This window comes from Rhinolophus sinicus, chromosome 4 (genome assembly GCF_057876585.1).
Source record: "Rhinolophus sinicus isolate RSI-liver-muscle chromosome 4, RSI-T2T, whole genome shotgun sequence".
Taxonomy (NCBI): Eukaryota; Metazoa; Chordata; class Mammalia; order Chiroptera; family Rhinolophidae; genus Rhinolophus; species Rhinolophus sinicus.
The window spans coordinates 17,214,660-17,238,032 of NC_142504.1; the positions used below are offsets into that span (position 1 = coordinate 17,214,660).

Below are 23,373 nucleotides of genomic sequence, written 5' to 3' on the forward strand. Positions count from 1 at the left end.
AGACAGAGAAAGATAGATGCAATGTGATTTCGCTTATATGTGGAATCTAAGAATAAAAATGGCAAACAAAACAGAAACAAACTCATAGATACAGAAAACATTTTGATGGTTGCCAGATGGGAGGGAAGTTGGGGATGATGGTGAAAGAAGGGGAAGGGATTAAGAAGTACAAATTGGTTGTTCAAAGTACTTACGGGATGTTGGGTATATCATAAGGGACATAGTCAATAATATTGTAATAACTCTGTATAGTGTCAGATAGATACTAGATTTGTTGGGGTGATAGATGGGAGAGGGTTGGGGGGCAGGATAAAAAATGTGAAGGTATTAAAAAGTACAAATTAGCAGTAACAAAATAGTCATGGGGATGTAGAGTAAAGCATAGGGAATATAGTAAATGACATGGTAATAATTATGCATAATGCTAGGTGGCTACTAGACTACTCAGGGGGAACACTGCTTAAATTATGTAAATATCTAACCACTATGCTGTATACCTGAAATTAATATAAAATAATAGTCAATGTAAAAAAAGTATTATGTGGAAAAACTTTTAAAAGGAAACTAATCTTAAAAATTGCAAAATACAAATAAAGCTCAAAGTCACCTCAGAAAACATTACCATTAGGAATCAAGTCGATTTGGGAGGTCTTGGCTACCAAGATATAAGGAAACATCTAAATCAAAGAGTAGTAGGAAGCTCAGCATTATCAAAAAATAAAATTGACACAGTTGTCTCCAGGAGGAGGGACTGGAGACAGAGAGGAGTGAGGCAAGGAACTGTGACTTTTCATTATAACCCCCTTTGTGCACGTTTTACTTTTATAGCCCTTGATAAGGATGAACTGGGACTTGAAGGAAACTGATCAAGCTGGTACGTCTATAGCAGTTTAACTCATGGAAGTTCATGAGCCCACCTATTCAAACTCTATGGTCATAACTTCCTTTTCATAAAACTCTATGGTTCTAAGTTCCTATCTCCCTGCCTTAAATACCCTCCTTCTTAGCACACAAGCCAGATGTGCATCTGGCTTGCTGGGTCTGCAGGTGCTGGGTTGCAGCCCTTTTTCCTTTTCCCAAATAAAACCTTTTTGGTGACAGACTACCTAGTCAGTATTATTGTTCACTCGACACACTGCAAAGCACCAACGTTGATGGAAAGAAAGAGTGCAGAAAACATCCAAAAATAAAAGCCTACTAATCACATATGTTTCCTTTTTTTTTTTCCGTCATAAGAATCCACTTGGAAAATATATAAAGGAGTCAAGGTCAATAAAAGCTCATCTGGTGACTGAACATCTTCAAAAGGACTGATGCATTAGAAAGGAGTCTGAAGTTTGGAGGCCAACGCTTGAGATTAGGTTACTACGCACGAGGTTTGGAGCACACGCCTCCCAGCCGGGTAGGCCAAGACCGCAACAAAGCATCGCGGGAGGCGGGGCTCCTGACGTCACAGGGACGCCCCGCCCCCTTACGCTGCGCACTAGCGAGGCCAGAAGATTTCTGGCGGCGACGGCGCCATCTTGCAGGAGCCTGAGACCGAGTGGGAGTGGAGTGTAGCGGCCGTTGTTGCCGACCCTTTCCTTCTCCCCACGGTCCAGTCAGCGGGTTGATTAGGCCATAGGCCTTCAAGCCGAGACTTGTCTCTTATTTAATTCTGGGGAGCGCCTGGCCGACATGAGTGATGTAGAGGAGAACAACTTCGAGGGCAGAGTGAGTACAAAGCCGCGGGAGCCGTCTTCGGCGGCGGCCCGATGCTCGGGGTTTCACGGGGACGAGCACGGTCGGGCTGGGTTGCGGGGAATTTTGCGGGGGCCTTTGGGGAGCAGCCTCTGGAGCCATCGCGGTTGCTTCCTCACATCCCAAGATGGCTTCTGGGTTCCACTCCTGCCCCAAACACCACGGATGACTCCCTCCCCCTTTTTTAGGGACTGACTGACTGATGCCTGGACTCCTGGGTCCGATTTCCCCCTGCAGCGCACCCTCCCTTCTTCCCACCCCTGAGCCTTCCTTATCTCTGTTCCGAGGTTTGGGTCCCCGTCGCGGTGGGGCGGGCGGAGACGGCAGGGAGTTCCCCTCCGACCGGGTAGTGGTAGGTGCTTCCTGCGGTGGCGTTTCTGGCGACCCCGAGCATCGTAGAGGGTCTCGGGATCGAAAGTGCGCGGGGCTGTCGTCCGGGCGGGCAGCAGCTGGCTGGGGACTAGCTGGGGCCTGTGTCTCCTTGGCTCTCTGTTGCAGTGAGCGGCCGCGTCTCTGTTGGAACCGGCGGCGTTGCGTCTATAAAGGCGAAAGCCTTGAGGTTGAAGGTGGGACGAGCCTAATGAAGTGGTTAGTCAACGACCGCATCGACCCTTAAGCGTTCTTAGGACGAGAGCTGTGAGGGGAAAACTACGCGAGGAGCCCTGTTCCCTATTATAATGCCCCTTCTACTTTCCTTTCATTTCAAAATGTAGAAATGCTATAACGCCTTATTTTTCTGATTCCTTGATGTTTGGGTTCTTTTTCCCTCTATCTCTGAACTTCTAATGCTTTTCTTCCTGTGACCTTTCATCTAAAAACTGACCGCTCCTTTACAGGTTTTTTACGGTTAAAAAAAAAAAAAGGCAACAGGAATCTTCTGTCTTAATCTTACATAACTGAACACATTTCATGGCTCAGTATTTTAAAAATAGCTAGTCAGTTTATACTCTTCTCTAACTCAAAACGCTACCTGAAAATTTCAGGCCCTCTCCCATTTCTTTTCTCAACCCATCCTTCAGCAAAGAGGGCTCAAAGGTTTTCATTATTTGGGGTGGATGAATATAAACATCACAAAGATACATTATCGTAAGCTTAAATGGACTAGACGTTTATCAACGTTTGAGTTATATTTCCGAAGTTACTCTAGTAATGGAAGCGAGTGTGAAACCCAGAAAAGCAAACGGTGTCTCCAGGCAGCTGTTCTGGCTGTTGTGTTGGTAGTCTAGTCACTAGGGGAAACGCATAAAAAAACACTTAAGGTGTGTGCTGGATGGAATGCATTTTTTTTATTTTAAAAGCTCATAATATAAACACCTGGAACTAGACAGTTAAATCAGAAGGTGGATTTGGGCTTTTGTTCTTTTTGAGAAAAGAGATTTAAAGAGATTAGAAACAAAAAGGCTACTTTCAGCGCTTTTAAGATCGGATTTTTAAAATAAAATCTGGAGCATAGATATAAATGAGTATGGTTGAATCTGCTCATTTATTATTGTCCCAACGAAACTTTTTTAAATCATGTAATAAAAGCACTTGATGGTGGTAAGCTGCTGCTTGTTTTGAAAATGTTAGGTAGTTATGGGAATTCTGCTGTCCATTGGTCTTTCCTTCAATTAACTTGTAAAAAAATTATTTTTGTTCATGTTTGTTTTGATTTGTGGGGAAGTGAAGAGGATTATTTTGAGACCTTGTTTCCCTTTGAGGTCTTATTTTTTTAATTAGTCATCAAGTGGAGGAATGGAGCAAGTTCTAGATAATTATCCTTTTACCCACCTAATAGATGACTTCCACCCAATTGTAAGCTAAAATGTATGTAGGTATTAATTTATTTTAATAGAAAAGGGGTTTGTACCTCTCTCCCCAATAGTGTTTGTGGTCATAGAAAATATTTTTTCACACTGTGATACCAAAATGTATTTTAGTGTGAATGAACTCAGATTGAATAATGAATGTGCCCACACTCACCTATTATGTCTTTTTTTTTGTAGGTTGAGGTAATTGTCTTTTTTCATAATTGGTTAAAGAATTAGAAGAATGCCAGAAGCTTTTCTAAGGGTGTACTTTACCTTTTTTTTAATTCTAAAGCAATTCACTAGTGCTTTTGGTTTTTAAAGTACAGTGATCTTTTTGTCTCACCACAAAACCACAGTTTAAAAAGTTTTTACAGAATGTAATTTTTGTGTTCTTTGTATCTAAATGTAATCATCATTTAGAAAGGATTTTCACATCATGTTTTTGAAGTGTTTAAGTAATTGTTATACTTCAAACTCTTGACTAAAATAGAGAAAAAATTGATAGGTTAGTATTCAGATTTCATTTTCTTTACAGAATAAACAGCACATAGTAACACCATCTTACTGAAAAAATATTTAGAATTAGAAGGTAACTTTCTAGAGACTGTAGAACACATTAGAGAAACTGGGCTAACAGTAATAGTTCCTACTTTTGTATCATTTTAGAATCTATACCCCCCACAAAAAAATGACATATTTTCTAATTTACTCCTCACAATAATTTTTCCAAGGGCTGGAGTACTCTCACCATTTTAGAAATTAAAAACTGAGACCCACAGACCATGTAGCCAGGAATAGGAGATCTACAAGTCCCAGCCGTTTGCTCATTGCATACTTAACCTATGCTGTGTATATTTTGATAGGCTTTTTTAAAAAGACTGCGCTGTACTTCAGTGTCTCAGCCATTAATGGATTTTGCTAAAAACCAGTTACGGGAGCTTAATTTTCTATTATAGATTAATGCCGCTTCCATTTTAAAGAACCTGGAGTAAAAGAACTTTAGGAAAGAAAATATAATTGACTGAATTTAGTTATAAGTAACCCTTAGAGTTAACCAACCAAAATTCCCTTCTGCCTGAGGTGAATCTGCTGAGCATCTGCTGCCTTTTTATTAAAAAGGCCAGGTGTTCAGTGAAAGAGAACTTGAAGTCTTATTTGAGATGACTTACAGCTCAAATCTGGGTAAAAGTAAGTATATAATTAAGTACTGTGTGATAGAATTAATAAGGAATTCAGAAAATGGAGCTGAGCAGTTTTGTGAGCTATGGGAAAGGAAAAACTTTACCTAATAAGTAAAACTTACACTGGATCTCATGATTAGAAAAATGAACACATGGGTGTGACAATTAGTAGGTTGCTGGAATAGTGAGAGATGATAGATTTGACTAAATACACAGTCAGACTAAATATGCAGGGTTTTGAATTCTAGATTTAGGAATTCGGACTTAATCCATGGTGCAGTAAGGAGCCATTTCTGGACTCTTAATTCTGGGAATTGCATAACGAAAAGAATTTTAGCAAAGAATAGGCTGGTACAGGAGGAGCAGCAAGGCCCGGTTGAAATATTTAAGGAAGGGAATTATAAAAAATCTGATCTAAACAGGACATCAATGGGATGTAAAGAATAAGTGAGACATTTTTAAGGGATCCAGGAGAATAGTGGTGCCCTTAAAATCAATAGAATCATCAAAGCAGTTTCTTGGGATATTTTAAGTGAAAATGTCTTTTAGAGCTGGGAGTCAGGTTGGCACTGGAGCTATGACTCTGCATATTATCTTCAAAAAGAATGAATTATTCGCTTCTCACAGCTTCAACTAAAATTAGGATTTCGATCTCAAAAAATTTTAATGTCCTTTAGAAAAAAACATTGAGTCCAATTTTTTTCTAATACAATGGCCCAGTGTTTTTAATGGAGGTTAATGATTCTTTATCATGTAGGGATCCAGCTTATAATTCCACAATTGTCTTATGCTTTGTAGTACAGTTGAAGAGGAAAATTACTACTTATTGTTCCCTTTTGAGAGCTTGCTCCTACTTTTTTTAGACTTACTTAGGGCTCCTCTTCTTAATATATGAGATTATTGACTGGATGACATAGTGAAGAGCCAAACACAAATTCGTCTGTACCAATTTGGAATTAAAATTTGTGTGTGTTAATACTTTGATGAACAGCAGAAATAGGGGAAGGTTTATTCTCTGACACCTGATTTGTAATAATAGGGGTGATGACTATGCCATTCAAAATCCAGCTTGGGGACTTGTTCCTTTTTTAAAAAAAAAAAGTCCTTAAACTGGGTTTTTAAATTTTCTGCTGAAAATTTTAAGTGTGAGGGTACTAGAGAGGTTTGCCCTCTCCCCTCCTTTTTTAAAAAATAATGTAAATAAAATTGAATCCCTGTTTTACAGATAAGTATGTCAGCACTTTAGCTTTTAAAAAAAAACTTAGTTCAGCTCCTTCAGCAATTTAATTTCCTCTCATCACATCGACCTGTTACAAAAGGGTAAGGCTTCCTTATAATAAGTGTTGTAGTAAACTTGAGACAGTCTTATTTTCTTGGGTTTAGTTTAGTCCTAAAACTAAGTACTATCATCCAGTTCTAATGCTTTTTTTAATCAAAAACTCCCACTATTCACGCAAAGAATTTGTAAACTTGAAATATTTTAATGCTCAAAGATTTTTATATTTAACATTCTTTCACCGAAGGGTGCTAATTTGCTCAATAGAACTAGAAAGTAGGATTTTAAAAAGGAGCAATGCAATGAATTGTACCCATAGTACATAACTGTAACTTTACAGATTTGACATACATGGTGCTTATGGTTTGTACCATTCCTAAGAGAGAATAAAATAGTCGTGGGATGTGAAAGACTAGCAAGGGATTTAAATATTTAGGAATGAGTCGTTAAAAAAATACAAATAAACTTTATGGACTTAATTTTGTAAATGAACTGAAGTTGTTTACTTCTGGTATAACACGTGTAATATGATAGGTGTGAAATGGCCGTGAATAATCAGCATAGTTTTCTAGAACTTGTCAGACAGTGTGAAAACTTTGTGTTTGTAGTCTCAGTGGATGCTTAGGCATCAAATAACTAACCCTGGGACCTTTGTAAAAAGGTATATATTCACATGCTGAGTTAATAATGATATTTGTTCATATGTCCTAACAGATTTAGCAGGACAGGAGTAGAGGTGAGAAAAATGGTAAAGATCGTGGGAGGAAAAGAATCAGTAAACACTGTAAAAGAGTTTGAGGGGAATATGAAAGGAAATGTGGTTTCCCCTACCTCCTTTAAATTACTACCATGTATTATTGTGTATACTTCTTATTGTTTTATGATTTTCACCGAAAGTGTGAGTGAGGAGGCCTGACCAATCTGAAGAAAAGTTATGATTTTTCCTTTGAACTCAGGCCGTGTAGTCTTACTCAAGATTCATAAATATTTCATGATGTTAGAAGATGAGAACATAACTAGAGAGTTCAGTAACAGGTTCTTAGTAGTTTGCTTTCAGTTGCTGTCTGTTGGCTTTTAATGCACCTAAGAGGACATCTTAGTCCTTATAAACTTTTCTATACCTTTGAAATTGTTGCTTATACACTAGAGTTTTGGAAATGACAGTTTATCGTGAAATAAGCTGGCTGGTTTATGAGCCATGTTTAAATTAAACTTGTACAAAATATAAATTTTACAGGTAATTTCACAGTTATGACATGAATTTAAATTTGATTATATATGTATAAGCGCCAATTCTTTGTTGAGCGTTCCCAAAATTATTCGAAACTTTAGAGCATATAGACACAGTGTTAGAATACCAGTGAGCCTTTGCAGATACAAAGACCACTGTAATCTCACTTAGAATGCATCATTCAGATACGACCTCAAAAGAAGGGAAATTACTGTTTTAAAATAGCTGTTGTGAGCAATTGGTATTTTCTTTTTAAGGAATTGTTCTAGTAGCAGCTATGGGTTAAGAAGAGAGACTGGGGATATTTCTCGTATTAAGCCTAAGAGTCTGTAAAAGAAAAAGTCTATCATACTCAAGAGAAAGGAGGCAAAACTGTTATGTCTGTAGACTGAAATTAAAGAATTGAATCAACACAGGTTTCCCACAGGTCCTAGAGAGCGAAGTTCTTAGTACAATAAATATTAAGCTATTTGAGTAATATAAGTACCCCTACACACACACACATACAGTTTACCTAAATGCACGAGTGTATTTCTATGGAAATAGATCTCCAATTTCATAAAGTAGTAGGAAAATATACTTTGAGAAAGTTTGTTTTAAAAGTTTATACTATATTCATATAGACTTGAGTTTGTGTAAACTTGGCAGTATTACTTGGCATAGAACTTGCCTTACCATAATATTAGAATTGGTTACAGTGTAGCATTTATATTGATTTATGTGTTTATTTAATGGGCTTTAAGTATTACACATGTATATTGTTGGAATTTTTTCCACCTACATTAGCTGTATTAAACGACACGGCAGTTATTGCCTGCGTAGTTGTTCATGTCCTGCGACAGTGTGTGCATGTATTTAATAATACATTCTCCTGATTAAAGGAATAGGACATAGTTATTTTCAATGTGTAAAATGCACCTGTATTTTAACACAGAAAAGAAACATGGTCTTAGATTACTTTATTGAATACTCTTAATATTTATAGTTAGCTTCCTCCTTTTTATTTTTGGTTGTGTCCTTCAGCTAACCCCAGATATAGGTACCTTGATAATAAAGAATAGTTAAAAGAACAAACACACATCATTTAAACAGGTTGTACTGTGAGAACTTTCTGCTTGGCTTTTGGTTTATAGTAGTTAGATTTATATTAAAATTCATGATATGATTTGGTTACAAGTCAAAAGTAGAAAAGGATAAACTAGCATTTGTCTATAAAGGGCTTATTGTAGCCTGGTTGCTGATGCACAGTTCAGTAAAAAAGACATTTATTTGGTGCCAGCTTTTGAGAAATAAGTTGCTTAAAAATGGTAAATATTAATGCAAATATTTTTCTATGTGAAGACTTAACTGCTAGTTATTATGACAGGCCATTTTTTAGGTATTATAGTAAAAATAATTCTGAAGAATTAAAAGTTTATATTTGTAGTTTATTCATCTCTAGTCTCTAAATTGTTTTGGAAGGTTAAAACGATAGTGACAGCTTTGTAATCGGGAGTTAAAGGGGAGTTAAGAGGACTGTTTCTCACAAATGCCTAACCACTACACTGTACACCTGAAACTAATATAAAATAATACTATCAACTGTAATTTTAAAATATATGTAGTCACAGGATGTAAAATACAGCATAGGGAATATAGTCAATGGTACTGTAATAGCTTGCTTATATGGTGTCAGACCAGTAGTAGACTTGGTGAGGTTATCACTTAGTGAGGGGTGTAAATGTCTAGTCACTGTTGCTTTGTACATCAGAAACTAATAATAAAAAGGACTGTTTCTTAACCTTGAATGATTCCAAGAAGAAATGTATGCAGGTTTAGTTTTCTCTGGTATCAAAATTGAAGGAGAGGCAACAAAGGAGGTTAGGTATTTGTGACACCTTGAAAAATGAAAAGCAGTCCTTTAAAAATACGCTGATATCTTTTGAAAAGATATTTTGTAATATCTTAATACTTTCATAACAAACTAAAAGGAAAATTGCATTTTTCCCCCCAATATGTAGCTATGCCAGAACTGGGATTCAAACTTTAAGAAGTTACTGAGTTACCTTGTTTACATTAATTCCTAAGAAGTGGTAATTTTCATCACTTGAATAATTTTCAACTGTTAGTTATGCTTATGAGGGAAGACTTGAAAATCAAATATACACATGTATTTGGACCATAAAATTTTTATCCCATAACAAAAAGCTTCACATAAACATTTAAGAATAAATGTTGGGTTTTAATGTAAGATTTTGATTTCTATCCTAGTCAAATAAAAGGTTTACAATGTCATAGAGCACAAAACCTTCTGATATGAGTATATATAACAGGGTTGTGGTGACGCTTATAGATCCTATTCCATCTACTGCTATTCAACAGTAGCATAAATGAATGTTTTACCAGCGTATCTGTTATATAAAGAGCAAATTAGCCCTACTTTCTTTCTTTTTTTCTTTCTTTATTTAAGTATTGAGTATTACTGTGCCTGCTGCAGGCATCTTGTCCAGGAATTTAGAGAGTATGTGAGATGTAGTGAAGGACTTATTGTGTGTGGCTAAATGGGGAAGGTTAATATTGAACAGAAAGGTAGCAATATATTTCAGTTTTATTTTCTGCTGAAAAAATAAATAGGCTTGGCAGCATTAGTACAGTTTTTGATAAATAAGTCTTTTGCCATTAAGCGCAAAGTAAAGGAAAGTTTTAAGGTGTTGCATGGTCGTCTTCTGGCGTAAATGAAAATTGGTGTGAAATTGGGATAATTATTTATACTACTAATCAAGGCTTAAATGGGCAGAGAAACCAAATTGTCAATTGTACTTTGGTCATAGGTGCCTCATGTATCAGTCAAATTAAAAAAAAAAAAAAAAAAAAGGAAGACTTAATCAGTTTTAAATTACTTGATTTGGAAAGTTTTGATTTATATTCAACTTTTTCAGAAGCCAGTCAGTTTTCTGGTATAGGATGTAGTCACTGAGGGGAGTACAAATATTCATAACTGCATAAAATATGCAAAAACTGAACAAAAAGGTGGGATCAAAAAAGAAAGCCCGCGTTACTAATTTTGTAACGGCTTCTTGTACGTTATGATACATCATGGATAATACAGAGTTTTTAAATGACACAGTTGCAAAAATACATACATAAGGAATTTACAAGCCAAAGGGGAAATTTTAAGAATTTCATGCTTTCCCCATTTTTCAATATGCTTATTTTTACTTCAGAACATATTTTTCTGGTTACGTCAGAGTGAGCAAAGATAGTGGTCAAACAAAATTGGGAGATGTTCATAATTTTACTAATTTTTTCTACTTCTTTGAACCTCAGCATGTGTCCTATAATGTTTGAGTTAAGATGGGTGTGTACAGATACTTCAGCCTAGGATGCTTTGCTTTAACTATATATATCTTGATATCTTAGCATGGCTTAGTGGAAGCTTAGTTTAAGATCACTAAGAATCTTCAGGTTATAAATTAGAGAAAATGTAAAGCATAGGTGGGGGGATTGCAGTTAATGTTAGATTTATGCTTGAATTAACTATATTAAAATTGTTCACATTTTAGGAATTAGGATGAAACATGAAAGGGGAGGAGGGTGAAGAGTATGGTAAAAACATTTAGAGAAATTCAGTAAATTCTCTTTAATTTTTAGAAAGTAGACTTTTGAACAATTTTAAAGATTATAAAATTGTTTTTTTAAATTAACTAGTTATTTGCACTTTACCTGCTGGCTTTTCCATTTGGTAGATAACATTCTGAACTCCAGCAGAGTTTTATAATCCCCACGTGCTTAAATATACTAAATGTTCTTTTTCCATTAAGGTTAATGTTCGTGAAGAAATTGAAGAGTTTTTTCCAAGAATGTGGAAGATAAATCAAGATAAAAGAAGGCTAATGAAAAGTATTAAAGATCAGAAAATTAAAATTGAATGGGGGAAAAAATTGAACAGAAGATTGGTCAGATAGAAGCACTTGAATATTTTTTTTAAGGCTATTTTGAATTGTTTGAATTGGGGAAGAATACACGAAGTATGAAAAATGAAAAACTCAATGAAGAATGAAGAGAAGTAGAAAGCAAGAGTGAAGTAGAATTAAAAGAATCTGGAAGAATGAATGGGTCCTAGGTTAAGTAAATGTATGGTTTATGTTCCAGTGTCTGTATGATCAAGTTGTAGATGAATTTGCATGATTACTTAGTTAATAGAGAATTGGTGCTCTGGTTCAAGTAGGGAATTATTGAGGACAGTTAGCAGTATTAACATTGGGTTATTAATGAGCTGAAATTTTTTCTGGAGGGCGTTGCCTAACCATTTGTTTTTCAGGAGCAATCAATATAAATAATTACGGTACTTTAAATGTTAGGTGTTAGGCATCTGCGTGACCAGTGCCATTTGTAATACTGTCTTCTTTGTTAGGAGTCTCGCTCTCAGTCAAAATCTCCAACTGGAACTCCTGCTCGTGTAAAATCGGAGAGCAGGTCAGGATCTCGTAGTCCATCAAGGGTTTCCAAACATTCTGAATCCCATTCTCGATCAAGATCAAAATCCAGGTATGTGTTTTTAAAGTAATACTTAAAATGCTTTCCTTGGATTTTTCAGGGCAAAATGGTTTTTGCTAAATCCCTCAGTTTTGCTGCGGGATTGTATAGAAATTTCAGCAAAGATGCACAATCACGTAGTGTTTCTCAAATTGTAGAATTTAGAAATAATATATTCTAGATAGAGACTTAAAGGTAGAGTCATTGCTAAGCCCAATTAAAACAAATTTGTCAGTTGATTTAAATGTACTTGGCATGTAAGGATTAGTGTTTGGTTTTATTTCAATAATATTTGCACAACAAAAAGATAATTTTCTCCATTGGAGACTTGGCGTGTAATTTAGTGTAGAGGAAGTTGATGTATGTATGATGTATGTTGTACTGATTATCAGAATGATATGAGAAGCTTTTTCAAGATTGACATTCCAGCTACATCGTATACCTGAAGACTCTGACCTTAGTAGGTTCAGGGTAGAATTCTGGTCAGATGTAATTTGGGGTGCAAGGTGCATTTGCTGACTTCAGCCTAGAATGTCTTCCCTTAGCTGTTCTCTTATCACTTGATTTACTTCTCTACCCATGTGTCACCCAAAAACATTAGATAGCACGAACACTTTTTATTCCCTTAATTATTTTTTCATAATACTTGTTGCTACCTGATTAGAGAAAAGATAGACACTCTTGAAGGGTTTTTAATTAATGTCTCACCTTTCATTACTGTTTGAAAAGTAACAATTAATATTTTAAGTGACCAATTTTCTTATTAATGTTTTTATTTTTCTAAATTAAGTCTGTAAATTAGTCTAAAGAAAATGGGAAATATCCTGTTTGGTATTCTTGTGCAAATATAAGTTTTCTTCATACATACCTCGTTCTACCCCCCAAATGATTAATTTCTTTTAGATAATAGGCCTCTCATTTTATTGTTTTCATTCCCACGCAGACGCTTTAATTGTTTGCAACCTTCAATGAATATGTACTCTCAGCTTGATATTCAAGCTTCTATACAATGTTGTCTCAGTCCTTCTCCAATCTTCCCTCTCATTACTTCCTTCATAAGTATCCTCATTTCTTGCAGATTGTACTGTTTTGCAATCCTCTGATTACATCTTCATGTCTTCTTGCCAAGGAACCTTTGCTCTTGCTATTCCTAGGACCCTTTTCGCCTGTCTACCTAGCAAAGTCTATTAAGCCTCCCAGCTTTATTATTAGCCTTCTTTGTTTTGAACAGCCGTCCCTCATTATTTTTCTTCCCTACACCCATGTGCTCTCTTTCTAAACTTTCTGGCCCTTAGCGTTTATAACATTTATTGAATGCCTTATAGAAGTTATTTTGTATAGCTGTTATCACTACACTTTTGTATAGCTGGTCTGGGTGTTTAGTTAAGGATGAGTCATAATGAATAGTAAATAAGAAATCGTTGTTGCATTAATAGGCAAAGAAAGAGGACTGGTTGAGAGCAACTAGAAATCAGACAGATGAACTAGGGGATTGGCAGTGGAGAGATGGGTGACATGCTGTAGAAAGCTTTAAGAAATGAAGACAAAAACAGAAATGAAGACTGTTAGGTTAGTTGGACATTTAGGTTGATGAATTAATTTAGTAGATGCTAGATTGCAGCAGGCTAAAGAAAGATTGGAAAGGAAGTGATACTTAACAGTAAAGGGAATATAGAACAATATTGAGAAGATGGTAAGTGATTCAGTCAAAGGATTTTATTGTGGTAATGGTAGTTGGTGATTTATTTTGTCTTTTGTGGTAAAGTACACACAAAATTTAGTCACCCATTTTTAAGTGTAAAGTTCAGTTGTATTACATACATTCACATTGTTGTGCAACCATCACCACCATCCATCTCCATAACTATCCCCATTAAACAATGACTTTCCCATTCTCCCCTTCTCCCAGCCCCTGGCAACCACAATTGTACTTTCTGTCTTAATGATTTTGATTACTAAGTACCTCATATAAGTGGAATCATACAGTATTTGTTTTCTTGTGACTTGTTTCACTTGGCATAATGTCCTCAAGGGTCATCCACGCTGAATATTACAAAATTTCATGCCTAGGGGTAGTTGTTTTTGTTTTTTTGTTATTTTTTCTTTTTAAAGAAAGTAGAGCCTTAACGTGCTTGTAAGATAAGGTGAAGAGATTGAATGTACAAGGGATAGACTGAGAACAGGAGAATATTGTAGTGATTAAGAGAATAAGAGGAGGAATAGCGATTCCTCAGAAAGGAGAAAGGAACTGAGAATAATAAGCAGGGATATATGTATGTGTAGATCGTTGGCGTTGGCAATTTTGTTTCAGTATTTTCACCTAAATTTATTTCTCACAAAGGTCGAGGTCAAGGAGGCATTCTCACAGACGTTACACTCGATCCAGATCACATTCTCACTCTCATAGGAGACGGTCTCGAAGTAGGTCATACACACCAGAATACCGGCGTCGAAGGAGCCGGAGTCATTCTCCAATGTCTAACCGGAGAAGACATACAGGCAGCAGGGTATGTGGTTTTTAAAAGTCGATGGAAACTGATTTTGTCTTTCATGTGTGTTTAGTCATGGCATAATATCTTGCTTTTATGAGAGCAAGACCATTGTTTAAAGGTGGTGTTTCAGAAACATCCTTGAGTGTATGAATATGATTTACATGCATTTAAGTATGTTTTCTTGACTTTTGAGTAGTTAAAAGAGACGAAATTTGGGAAGAAACGGTATGTTCCAAGAATTAAAATGAAAAGCATAAACTGAGTTGAGAATATTGAGATACAAAGTTTTATGGGGGGTGGGCAACAAGGAAATACCGAAAACTAGTAATACAAGATATGATCAAACAATATGGTGAATGTTTAAATTTTAAAAAAATTATTACAGTAAAAGACATATTGCCATTAATTCCCCTCAAAATACTCCCCCTTGCTTCGAACACACCCCATCGTTCTTGACACTTTCTGAAGCAGTTCTGGAAGTCCTCTTTCGTGTCTTGAGTTGCGCTGTTTTGGCTGCCTTGATGTCCTGAATCATTTTGATTTTGGGGAAGAGCCAGAAGTCTCACGGTGCCAGATCCGGTGAACAAGGTGGATGGGGAAGCACCGTAATGTTTTTATTTGACTGAAATTGCTGTACTAGAAGTGATGTGTGACACGGAGCGTTGTCATGATGGAGAATGATTTACGGGACACTTTAAAACACACCTTCTGTCAACAATAGCTCACACCCGACTGACTACACTGAATAAGTTGAAACTTGTCACACACTGTAACTGAGGTTCCACGCACAGCTTCTGGCCAAACCCCCCATCCCCACCCCCCCACTGAAGAGCTGTCTGTTTCTGTTGGATGGCACTTGGTGATCACAATGGAAAGGCTCCGTTTCACACATTGCTTCTGGTGTGTGGCAATTTCTGTCAGATAAAAACAACAGTGTGTCCTTATTCACCATATCTGGCACCATTCGACTTCTGGCTCTTCCCCAAAGTCAAAATGACCATGAAAGGTAAACGTTGTGAATCGATTCAGTACATTGAGGCAGCCATGACAGCACAACTAAAGACACTCATGAAAGAGGACTTCCAGAACTGCTTCAGAAAGTGGCAAGAACGACAGGATAAGTTTTTGAAGCAAGGGGAAGTATTTTGAGGGGGATTAATGATAATGTGTCTTCTACTGTAATCAGTTGTTTTTTATTTAAACATTCACCATATTTTTTTTATCACACCTCATAGTTAGCACTTGTAGTATTGAGCACTGTGCGAAGTTCTTTAATACATTTAATACTAACATCTCTGTAAGTTCTTTAATACATTTAATACTAACATCTCTGTAAGGTAAGCTACCATGGTATAGATAGGGAAATCGAATCTTGGATATGTAACATTGAGGTTTATTTGCTTTTTCGCTAACTGGCAGAGCCCAGGTTTCAACCAGGCTCTTGATTAATGTTCCTGTGTTTAACTTCTATGCTGTGCTTATGTGATACTGTATCATTTAACTGCTGGAGTCTGCTAAAGAATAAGGGGGAATGGCAGTATAATCAGCAATTACAGATGAAGTCAGATTAAGTACAAATCTATAAGGGATGTAAAACATTTTGATAATCTGAAAATTCGGCATTAAACTAAGGGTGAATTCTTGGATGAATTCTGAAAATTGCTGGGCTATAGAGAGTAGGATTGTTTTTACTCAGGCTGCAACCTGAAGTATATTCTAGCCAAGGCCTGGGTGTATTATGAACTGTAGGACGTGGCTCATCTGGTTTTTTCCCTCTTACATTATTTCCAAGTCACTTGAAACAATATAGTCTTTGTATATTGGGTGAGGTGTTCAAAGTATTTCTGTTTTAATTTTTATTTTAATTTGGAGCTTAAAATGAAATGACCTCTTTACTCAATAGGCGAATCCAGATCCCAACACTTGTCTTGGAGTGTTTGGCCTCAGTTTGTACACAACAGAGAGAGATCTGCGTGAAGTATTTTCTCGGTATGGACCATTGAGTGGCGTCAACGTGGTTTATGATCAGCGAACTGGACGGTCAAGAGGATTTGCTTTTGTTTATTTTGAGAGAATAGATGATTCAAAGGAGGTAATTTTGTTTTTATAATTGTGTCAATTGGGAAATTTTCTAATGTGCATGATTATAGTATTGAGTTACTGTTAAAGGTTGATTAACAGACTTGCAGTTCCATAAACATGTCCTCTTTCATTCTTGATTCAAACTCTGCCTTTCAGTGTTACAATTGGAATGGCCAGTTTCACTTTCTGAGTTAATGGGAAAAAATGAAGTGTGTGTTTTCTTTTGGATAAGCCTTATTAGTGCTCCAAGCAGATGATTAAATTCACTTTTTAGAATTATGGTATTTAGATTTAATCTGTTTAATTTTGTGTCTGATTAGCTGCCTGTGTTTAGATACAGAGCTTTGTTTTTCTATTCTCTCAATATTCATTTATCCTGTTCTATAATTGGAAAGTAATACATGAGAAGAATTGATATATTTGCATTTTTATTTAGTGCCATTCTTAATTTGCCTAACAGAATGATCCTAATCAATGTTGGTGATTTAAAATAGTGCTGTTCTCATGTATTAGGTATTGGAGTGTAAAAGAAGCAGTAGGCTTGCTTTCTCTATACTAAAAATTTATCACAATTGAGTTAGAAAACTCCATTTTAAGGAATTTGAGGCTCATTGTTAAGGTTTTTGTCGAACCTTAAGAAATGGCAAGTACTGGCATTTTTTGTACCATTTTCCATGTGACAGTTGGATATGTAGGTCATTATTGCTTTATGTATCAAGAGTGCTTGATTGTAACATAAACAATAATAAATGTTACCTATCTTTTAAAAATAATAGACTATTGGCATCTAGTGGGTAGAGGCCAGGAATAATACTAAACATCCTATAGAGCACAGGATAGCGCCCACAACATAAAATTAGCAATCTCAAAATGTTAATAGTGGTGAGCTTGAAAAACCTGGCTAGTTCTAACAAAATAATGCCTCAGGTTGTAAATAAATGTTTTTACATTTATATAACAGACATTCTAATAGACATTTGTCAGTATTATGGTTTTGTTTTGTTTTTAGTGTTAACATACAGTGATTGGATAACTAAAACTGCAGTTAAGGGAGGCTACTGTATTTGTGATTTGTTTATTCCTGTTCTCAACTAAGGGATCAGGGTGTAAATTTAGAAATACCAGGATATCTGATCTGAAGTAAATGTTGGAAATGAACCATATCACAGTTTTTTAATACGAAACTTGTTTGTCCTATCTCTTGATACCTCTTCCCCCAGGTTTATTTCTGGGTAAAATAAAATGAAAATGGCAACTTAGTTCCAAAGAACTTCTTGCAGATTTTTTAAAGTGGTTGAAGTATTATTGAATTTATTAGTATTAGTGTCAAAGGGCAAACTGATGGGGAAAGTGAATGCAGATACAAAGACTGTAGGAGCACTTACTGACAGATTTCAAGGTTCCTTTATATTTGGAGCTCACTAGGTGGCAGTGTGTTGCCTAAGGAATGTCTTGACTAGTTTAGACTTGTCAGCTGAATTGTGGTTTCTCCTTTGATTTGCCCAGACTGAAATTAGTTACCGCAGCCTCAGAGTTATGCGGGCTTCCCTGAGTTGGGTAGTTCCTTCTTTTTCCATGGCTGTTGCTGCTGCCCCCAGTCTTCCATCACAGCCCACTTACGCGTCCATATGTACATTAGAAAAGTCAATACTATTGACATGCATCTAGCAGGGATTAATGTGTAAAATCCTATCCCTTTTTTTAAAAGATTTTATTGGGGAAGGGGAACAGGACTTTATTGGGGAACAGTGTGTACTTCCAGGACTTTTTTCCAAGTCAAGTTGTTGTCCTTTCCATCTTAGTTGTGGAGGGTGCCGTTCAGCTTCAAGTTGTTGACCTTTTCAGTCTTAGTTGTAGAGGGCGCAGCTCAGCTCCAGGTCCAATTGCCGTTGCTGGTCGCCGGGGGTGCAGCCCACCATCCCTTGCGGGAGTCGAACCGGCAACCTTGTGGTTGAGGGGATGCATTCCAACCGACTGAGCCATCCGGGAGCTCAGCTCAAGGTGCCGTGTTCAATCTTAGTTGCAGGGGGCACTGCCCACCATCCCTTGCGGGACTCGAGGAGTTGAACTGGCAACCTTGTGGTTGAGAGCCCACTGGCCCATGTGGGAATCAAACTGGCAGCCTTCGGCGTTAGGAGCACGGAGCTCCAAGCCCCTGAGCCACGGGGCTGGCCCACTATCCCAATTTTAAGTTTTAAATTTTTGAAAGGAAAATGTGTTAAATTTGTTACAATTTTGGTAGTTTCTCCTTGGTGAATTATGCATGACATTCTATGCCTATTCTCCTTTAAAGGCTATGGAAAGGGCAAATGGAATGGAGCTGGACGGTAGAAGAATTCGTGTGGATTATTCTATCACCAAGAGAGCGCACACACCTACACCAGGCATCTACATGGGCCGACCAACTCAGTAAGATTTCAAGTTTCCTAAGCTAGATTATTATAGCCAGAAATCCATCAGAAATGGCTAAAAAAATTTTGATGCGTCAAAAGATAAAATGATTTTTCCTATAATTAAAATTGAAAGTTATTTAATTTGTATATAGTTTCTTTAGGTTTTATATATACAGTTGACCTTTGAACAAACTCGGAGGTTAGGGGCACTGACTTCCACACAGTCAAAGCCATGTATAACTTTTGATTCCCCAAAACCTCAGTTGTCCCTTAGTGTCCACCAGGGGTTGGGTCCACCCTGTGGATACCAAAATCCAAAGATACTCAAGTGCCTTATGTAACGTGGCATGGATCAGTGCATGCAGTCAGCCCTCTGCGTCCTCACACTTCCAACCATAGATCAAAAACAGTACAGGTATTTTACTGGGAAAAAAGTCAATGTGTAAGTAGACCCGCTCAGTTCAATCCCATGTTGTTCAAGGGTCAACTGCACATATATGTACATATGCTCATGTGAATATGTGTGTGTGGACATACATATTCGAGCAAGGAGTAAATAAAAATAATGAAGTGCATTTCTGGCCCTTCTATGGTACTATAAAAATAGAACAATTAGATACTAGAAAAATATTGTATGCTCTTAAGAAAGTATTCTCTTTCTAGTGTCATGTGACGTTGGAAACCTCTGTGAATAGGGAGGGGTTTTACTGATAGCGTGGTTTTTTTGTTTGTTTGTTTTTTAAAAACCAGCTTTCACATTGTGTAGAACATAAACGGAGGCTTTTATGGTGTGTGTGGTTTTTTCTGTTTGTTTGTTTTAATACAACCAAAGACAGTATTTATGTCTTAAGAATGAAAGCAGTAATATAGAGTTTCATCTAAAAGCTTACTGGGGACAGTGTAGGATTTGGCAAACTAAAGTGAACAAGTGTCCCTATGATGAGTTGAGAACACAGTAGGGAAAGAGGGCTCAGTTTAAATTCACTGCCAAAGCTTTAAACACTAGAGCTTGAAATTGTTTTAGTGCTGGACCTTAGTGCTGGACCTTAGTGTAAAGTAGTTCATTTCTTGCTGTTTAGGGTTGGTTACTTTTTAATTCTTGATGTTTTTAAATTGCTTTGAATTAGTCATAAGGGCACACATCTTAGCATTTTAGTACTGTTTTCCAGCACAGTCATATTACCTTGTTGTAAAGTCCTATTGATTTGGGTAGTGCATTAATAAGAGCAGTTTATAGTTTGGAGAGTTGAAATCATTCCTGGTTATTTCTGTAAAGAATAGGAAGCCGTAGCAGAATACCATGGGCGTTAGCCAGCTAAGACGTGGAAGTAATTGGCATGACAGCGTTTCCTTTCTCCCTTATCTTGCCTCCTTCCTCTATTTTACTTTATTTTTTTAAAGTACCATTTTGTATTAAATGACATTGCAGAATAATCTTTCACACTGATGTGACATTTTTACATTTTCCTGCAGTAGTGGCGGTGGAGGCGGAGGCGGCGGCGGGGGCGGTGGAGGTGGTGGCGGCGGCCGGCGTCGAGACTCTTACTATGAGAGAGGGTATGAGCGTGGTTACGACAGATATGAAGACTATGATTACCGGTACAGGTAATGTTTAACTTGGGATTTCTGTTCTGAATTAGGTGATAGTAGTATTTGGCACTTTTAATTGATGTTTGATATGTATTAATAAAAATATTTAAAAGATTTTATATGATGCTTTCTTGAGAAAGTAGGAAAAAATTATCTGAAAGGCTGTGACTGGGTTAATTATCTGTATCTGCCAATTGTTGGGGCATATACTTATTGTTTATCATTTGCAGACGAAGAACTTAAAAGTTATCTTGGGTCCGTTATTTGCATGATGGGAAATTTGTATTTTCATCTACTTCAGTGGATTATGTGTATGCTAAGTAATCTTTTGTTTCCTACAGAAGAAGATCACCATCTCCTTACTATAGTCGATACAGATCACGATCAAGATCTCGTTCCTATAGCCCACGTATGTGCTCTTGTGCTTTTGTAGCATTAAGAACTTTATCTCTAACTTTAATGGTTGATTGTAGAAAATTGGGGTGTGTGGTGACTGTTGATAGTTGGGAAAAGGACAGGCAAGTCTAACTATAATTCATTTTGCCTTTTTTTTTTTTCTTTTTCAGGACGCTATTGATAAACAGAATGGTTGCAGTCGAGGACATGTTTATCTTTTCCTCTTTCTCTTTTGTTGTTTAATTCTGGCTTTCTCTAATCCTTCCTACATCTTAAAAAGAACCCTTAAAAAACTCTGGTTTATTTAGCATCTACACTTTGTCAGTTGGAGTGCTGTTTTCCACCCCTTTTATTATTCTCTTAAAGATGTAACTGTCATTTTGAGTAGTTTAACATCTTGAGTTAAAAAAGGAGCTCCCAGTGTTATGCTTTGTAAATGGTGTGTTGTTCGGGGTTTGTTTTTTGTTTTTTCAGTTTTGGGAGGTTTTTTTTTTTTCTTCTTTTTAGAAAATAAACTGGCTAATTAAATGAGGAAAGAAATCTTTTTAAAGCTTCTTTTGTGTTAGATACTGTATTAGACACTGTATTAGAAGTCTGCATTTACAGTGAACTCCTTTTTTAACTTTCTTTTGGGGAAGATAGTAACACATAAAGTAGTTCAGTCATGTCACATTTGTCAGGGGTGGCATGGAGCAGTCAAATAGTTGAATGCAGAAAGTTTGAAGCTATAAAAGAAAACACTTGGTTATTTCTTTTGAAGAATGGAGTTTTTGAACCCTAAAAATTATGTCACTTTTTAAAAATGGGAAGCTTGTGGACGCCTATAAAACATGTTGTATTTAAAATACATCTGTTAAAATTACAAACTTAAAAGTGTGTTTTTTGTATTGAGTTTATTGAAGTTGAAGTACGCCCTTAATCAGTGAAGGACAACCTTTATTATTTATTACTTAGAGCAATTGTATACTTTGCTGTTAGAAATTTTGGTGTTAGGACAATGGTTAAGCAGGCTATTGTATAATATAGAGTCCTTAGAGGATATGTGTGGGGAAAAGTAGTCTCCTTTCAAATAAAAGTTAATTTCTTCGAAAATGGAATTGTCTCTTTATTGTGTTACAGTGGGAAAATAAAATTGGATTGATTTGGGAACCAGTCCTTCCTTTTTCCTGACATTTTTGCTTAAACCTAAATGTATAATCCTTGTTTCTTATTCAGTTTTTAAAAACCTTTGTTGTACTCTCTCTCCCCTTTTTTGTTGACCAAGTTGTAAATACTGAGTATTCAATATCAAGAATCATGCTGAAGGAACGATAAATAATATGGTTACTGTCTTCAAGAAGCCCACATTTTAGTAGGAAACACACTTAAATGACTGTAATGTAATGTAAGGAGAGAGTTTTTTAGCAAAGATGTGGAGGATGTTTTATAAAAAGCTATAGGACCATGAGCTCCTTTGTTTTTTTCCCTCAAAGCAGTGGGAGTAAAATTAGATTATTATGATCTGTGTAATAGATTGATAGGATCTGTGGTATTGAAGTGCCTCAGACATCTTTATTAAAAAGCTACTTTTCAAAATGTTTGTCTTTAAAAAAAATTTTTTTTGCCAATAAAGATGATATCCAAAGAACAAAGCAATCTCTTGTTAGTCCCTACAGGGTTTTGGTTTATGCAGGTTATTAAAAGACATATTCACTGCCTTAAAGAGAACATTAATCTGTTGACTATGGGAATACTTTAAAGATTTAAGCAGTATATCAACAAAAAGTGAGAAAACAGTCACAATCTGGAAGCGAACTAGTAGCCATATGAAGAGACAGTAAACGAACATGTAGATGTATTACGTATGTGTTAATGGAGAAAAAGCAGGGAAGGAGGGTCACAAGTTTAGGGCAGTCTTTGAAGACTTCGCAGAGAAGGTGAAATTTGAGTAAAATCTGAAGGTAAGGAAGGGAGCCTTGTAGCTATCTGGCCAGAGCACGTTAGGTATAGGGAACAGCTCATGTAATGACCTTAAGGCAGTAGAATACCTGGAATATTGGAGAAAAGAGCACAGCGATGATCACCAAGGGCTGAGCCTTGCTGGGGAGAGGGGTTGGGAGGAGTGGTTTTAACAAGAGGCAAGTTCTTTTATAAAGGGGAACTGTCAGAAATGGGTGCACAGGTGTAAGGTTACATATATATGTAGACATATATTAGGTTTAAAGACTAGATGTGTTAGATTGCATGGTATACATCATAGAAATAAAAGTGGATCTTTCTGGGCCTCTTCTGATACCTATAGTACTAAAGTAAAAATCTAAATAATTTCAGCTCATTGAAGGTGAGAAACTTTCAGACTGGTTCCTATCTTTTTTGGGTCATGGAGCCCTTAAAAATCTGGAAAAAACTGCAATCTGTCTTCCGGGGAAAAGTGCACATATAAAACAATTTGTATACAAATACTTGATTTTTAAATTATTTTATGTGTAGAATAAGATCTGTAAGAATATGCGCCAGCTTTCTAATCCTGGTTATTTACCCTGTGAAGTAGTCTGGAGAAAGGAACTTATAGAAAAACAATAGAACAATTTTACATACAAATACATGGACATTATGCGTAGCTCTGAGGATAAAAGCTCCTGTCATAGACATGGCCCAAGGATTCAGCAAGAATCCATTGCTTTTCCTGGCTGTTTGTTTTTTTAGGA

General features: G+C 36.5%; 1 protein-coding gene and 1 long non-coding RNA gene across 3 annotated transcripts; both read left to right on the plus strand.

Annotated features, from left to right (window-relative positions):
- The first annotated feature begins 1,511 nt into the window (after positions 1-1,511).
- TRA2A (transformer 2 alpha homolog) lies at positions 1,512-21,778 on the plus strand. Of its 2 annotated transcripts, none has more exons than XM_019727684.3 (8): positions 1,512-1,713; positions 11,612-11,745; positions 14,075-14,240; positions 16,129-16,317; positions 18,601-18,716; positions 20,174-20,305; positions 20,632-20,699; positions 20,857-21,778. In XM_019727684.3, the coding sequence occupies exons 1-8, from the start codon at positions 1,678-1,680 to the stop codon at positions 20,865-20,867; spliced, it is 852 nt and encodes a 283-aa protein (XP_019583243.1). In that variant the 5' UTR covers positions 1,512-1,677; the 3' UTR covers positions 20,868-21,778. The 2 variants fall into 2 exon arrangements, with proteins under 2 accessions (XP_019583243.1, XP_088653824.1); XM_088797698.1 differs by having other exon boundaries at positions 1,542-1,713; positions 20,174-20,299; positions 20,857-20,999.
- Positions 1,964-11,115, plus strand: LOC148758332 (uncharacterized). The gene is made up of 2 exons (XR_016021054.1): positions 1,964-2,092; positions 11,019-11,115. It is a non-coding gene; the product is annotated as an uncharacterized LOC148758332 (long non-coding RNA).
- Positions 21,779-23,373: the final 1,595 nt, after the last annotated feature.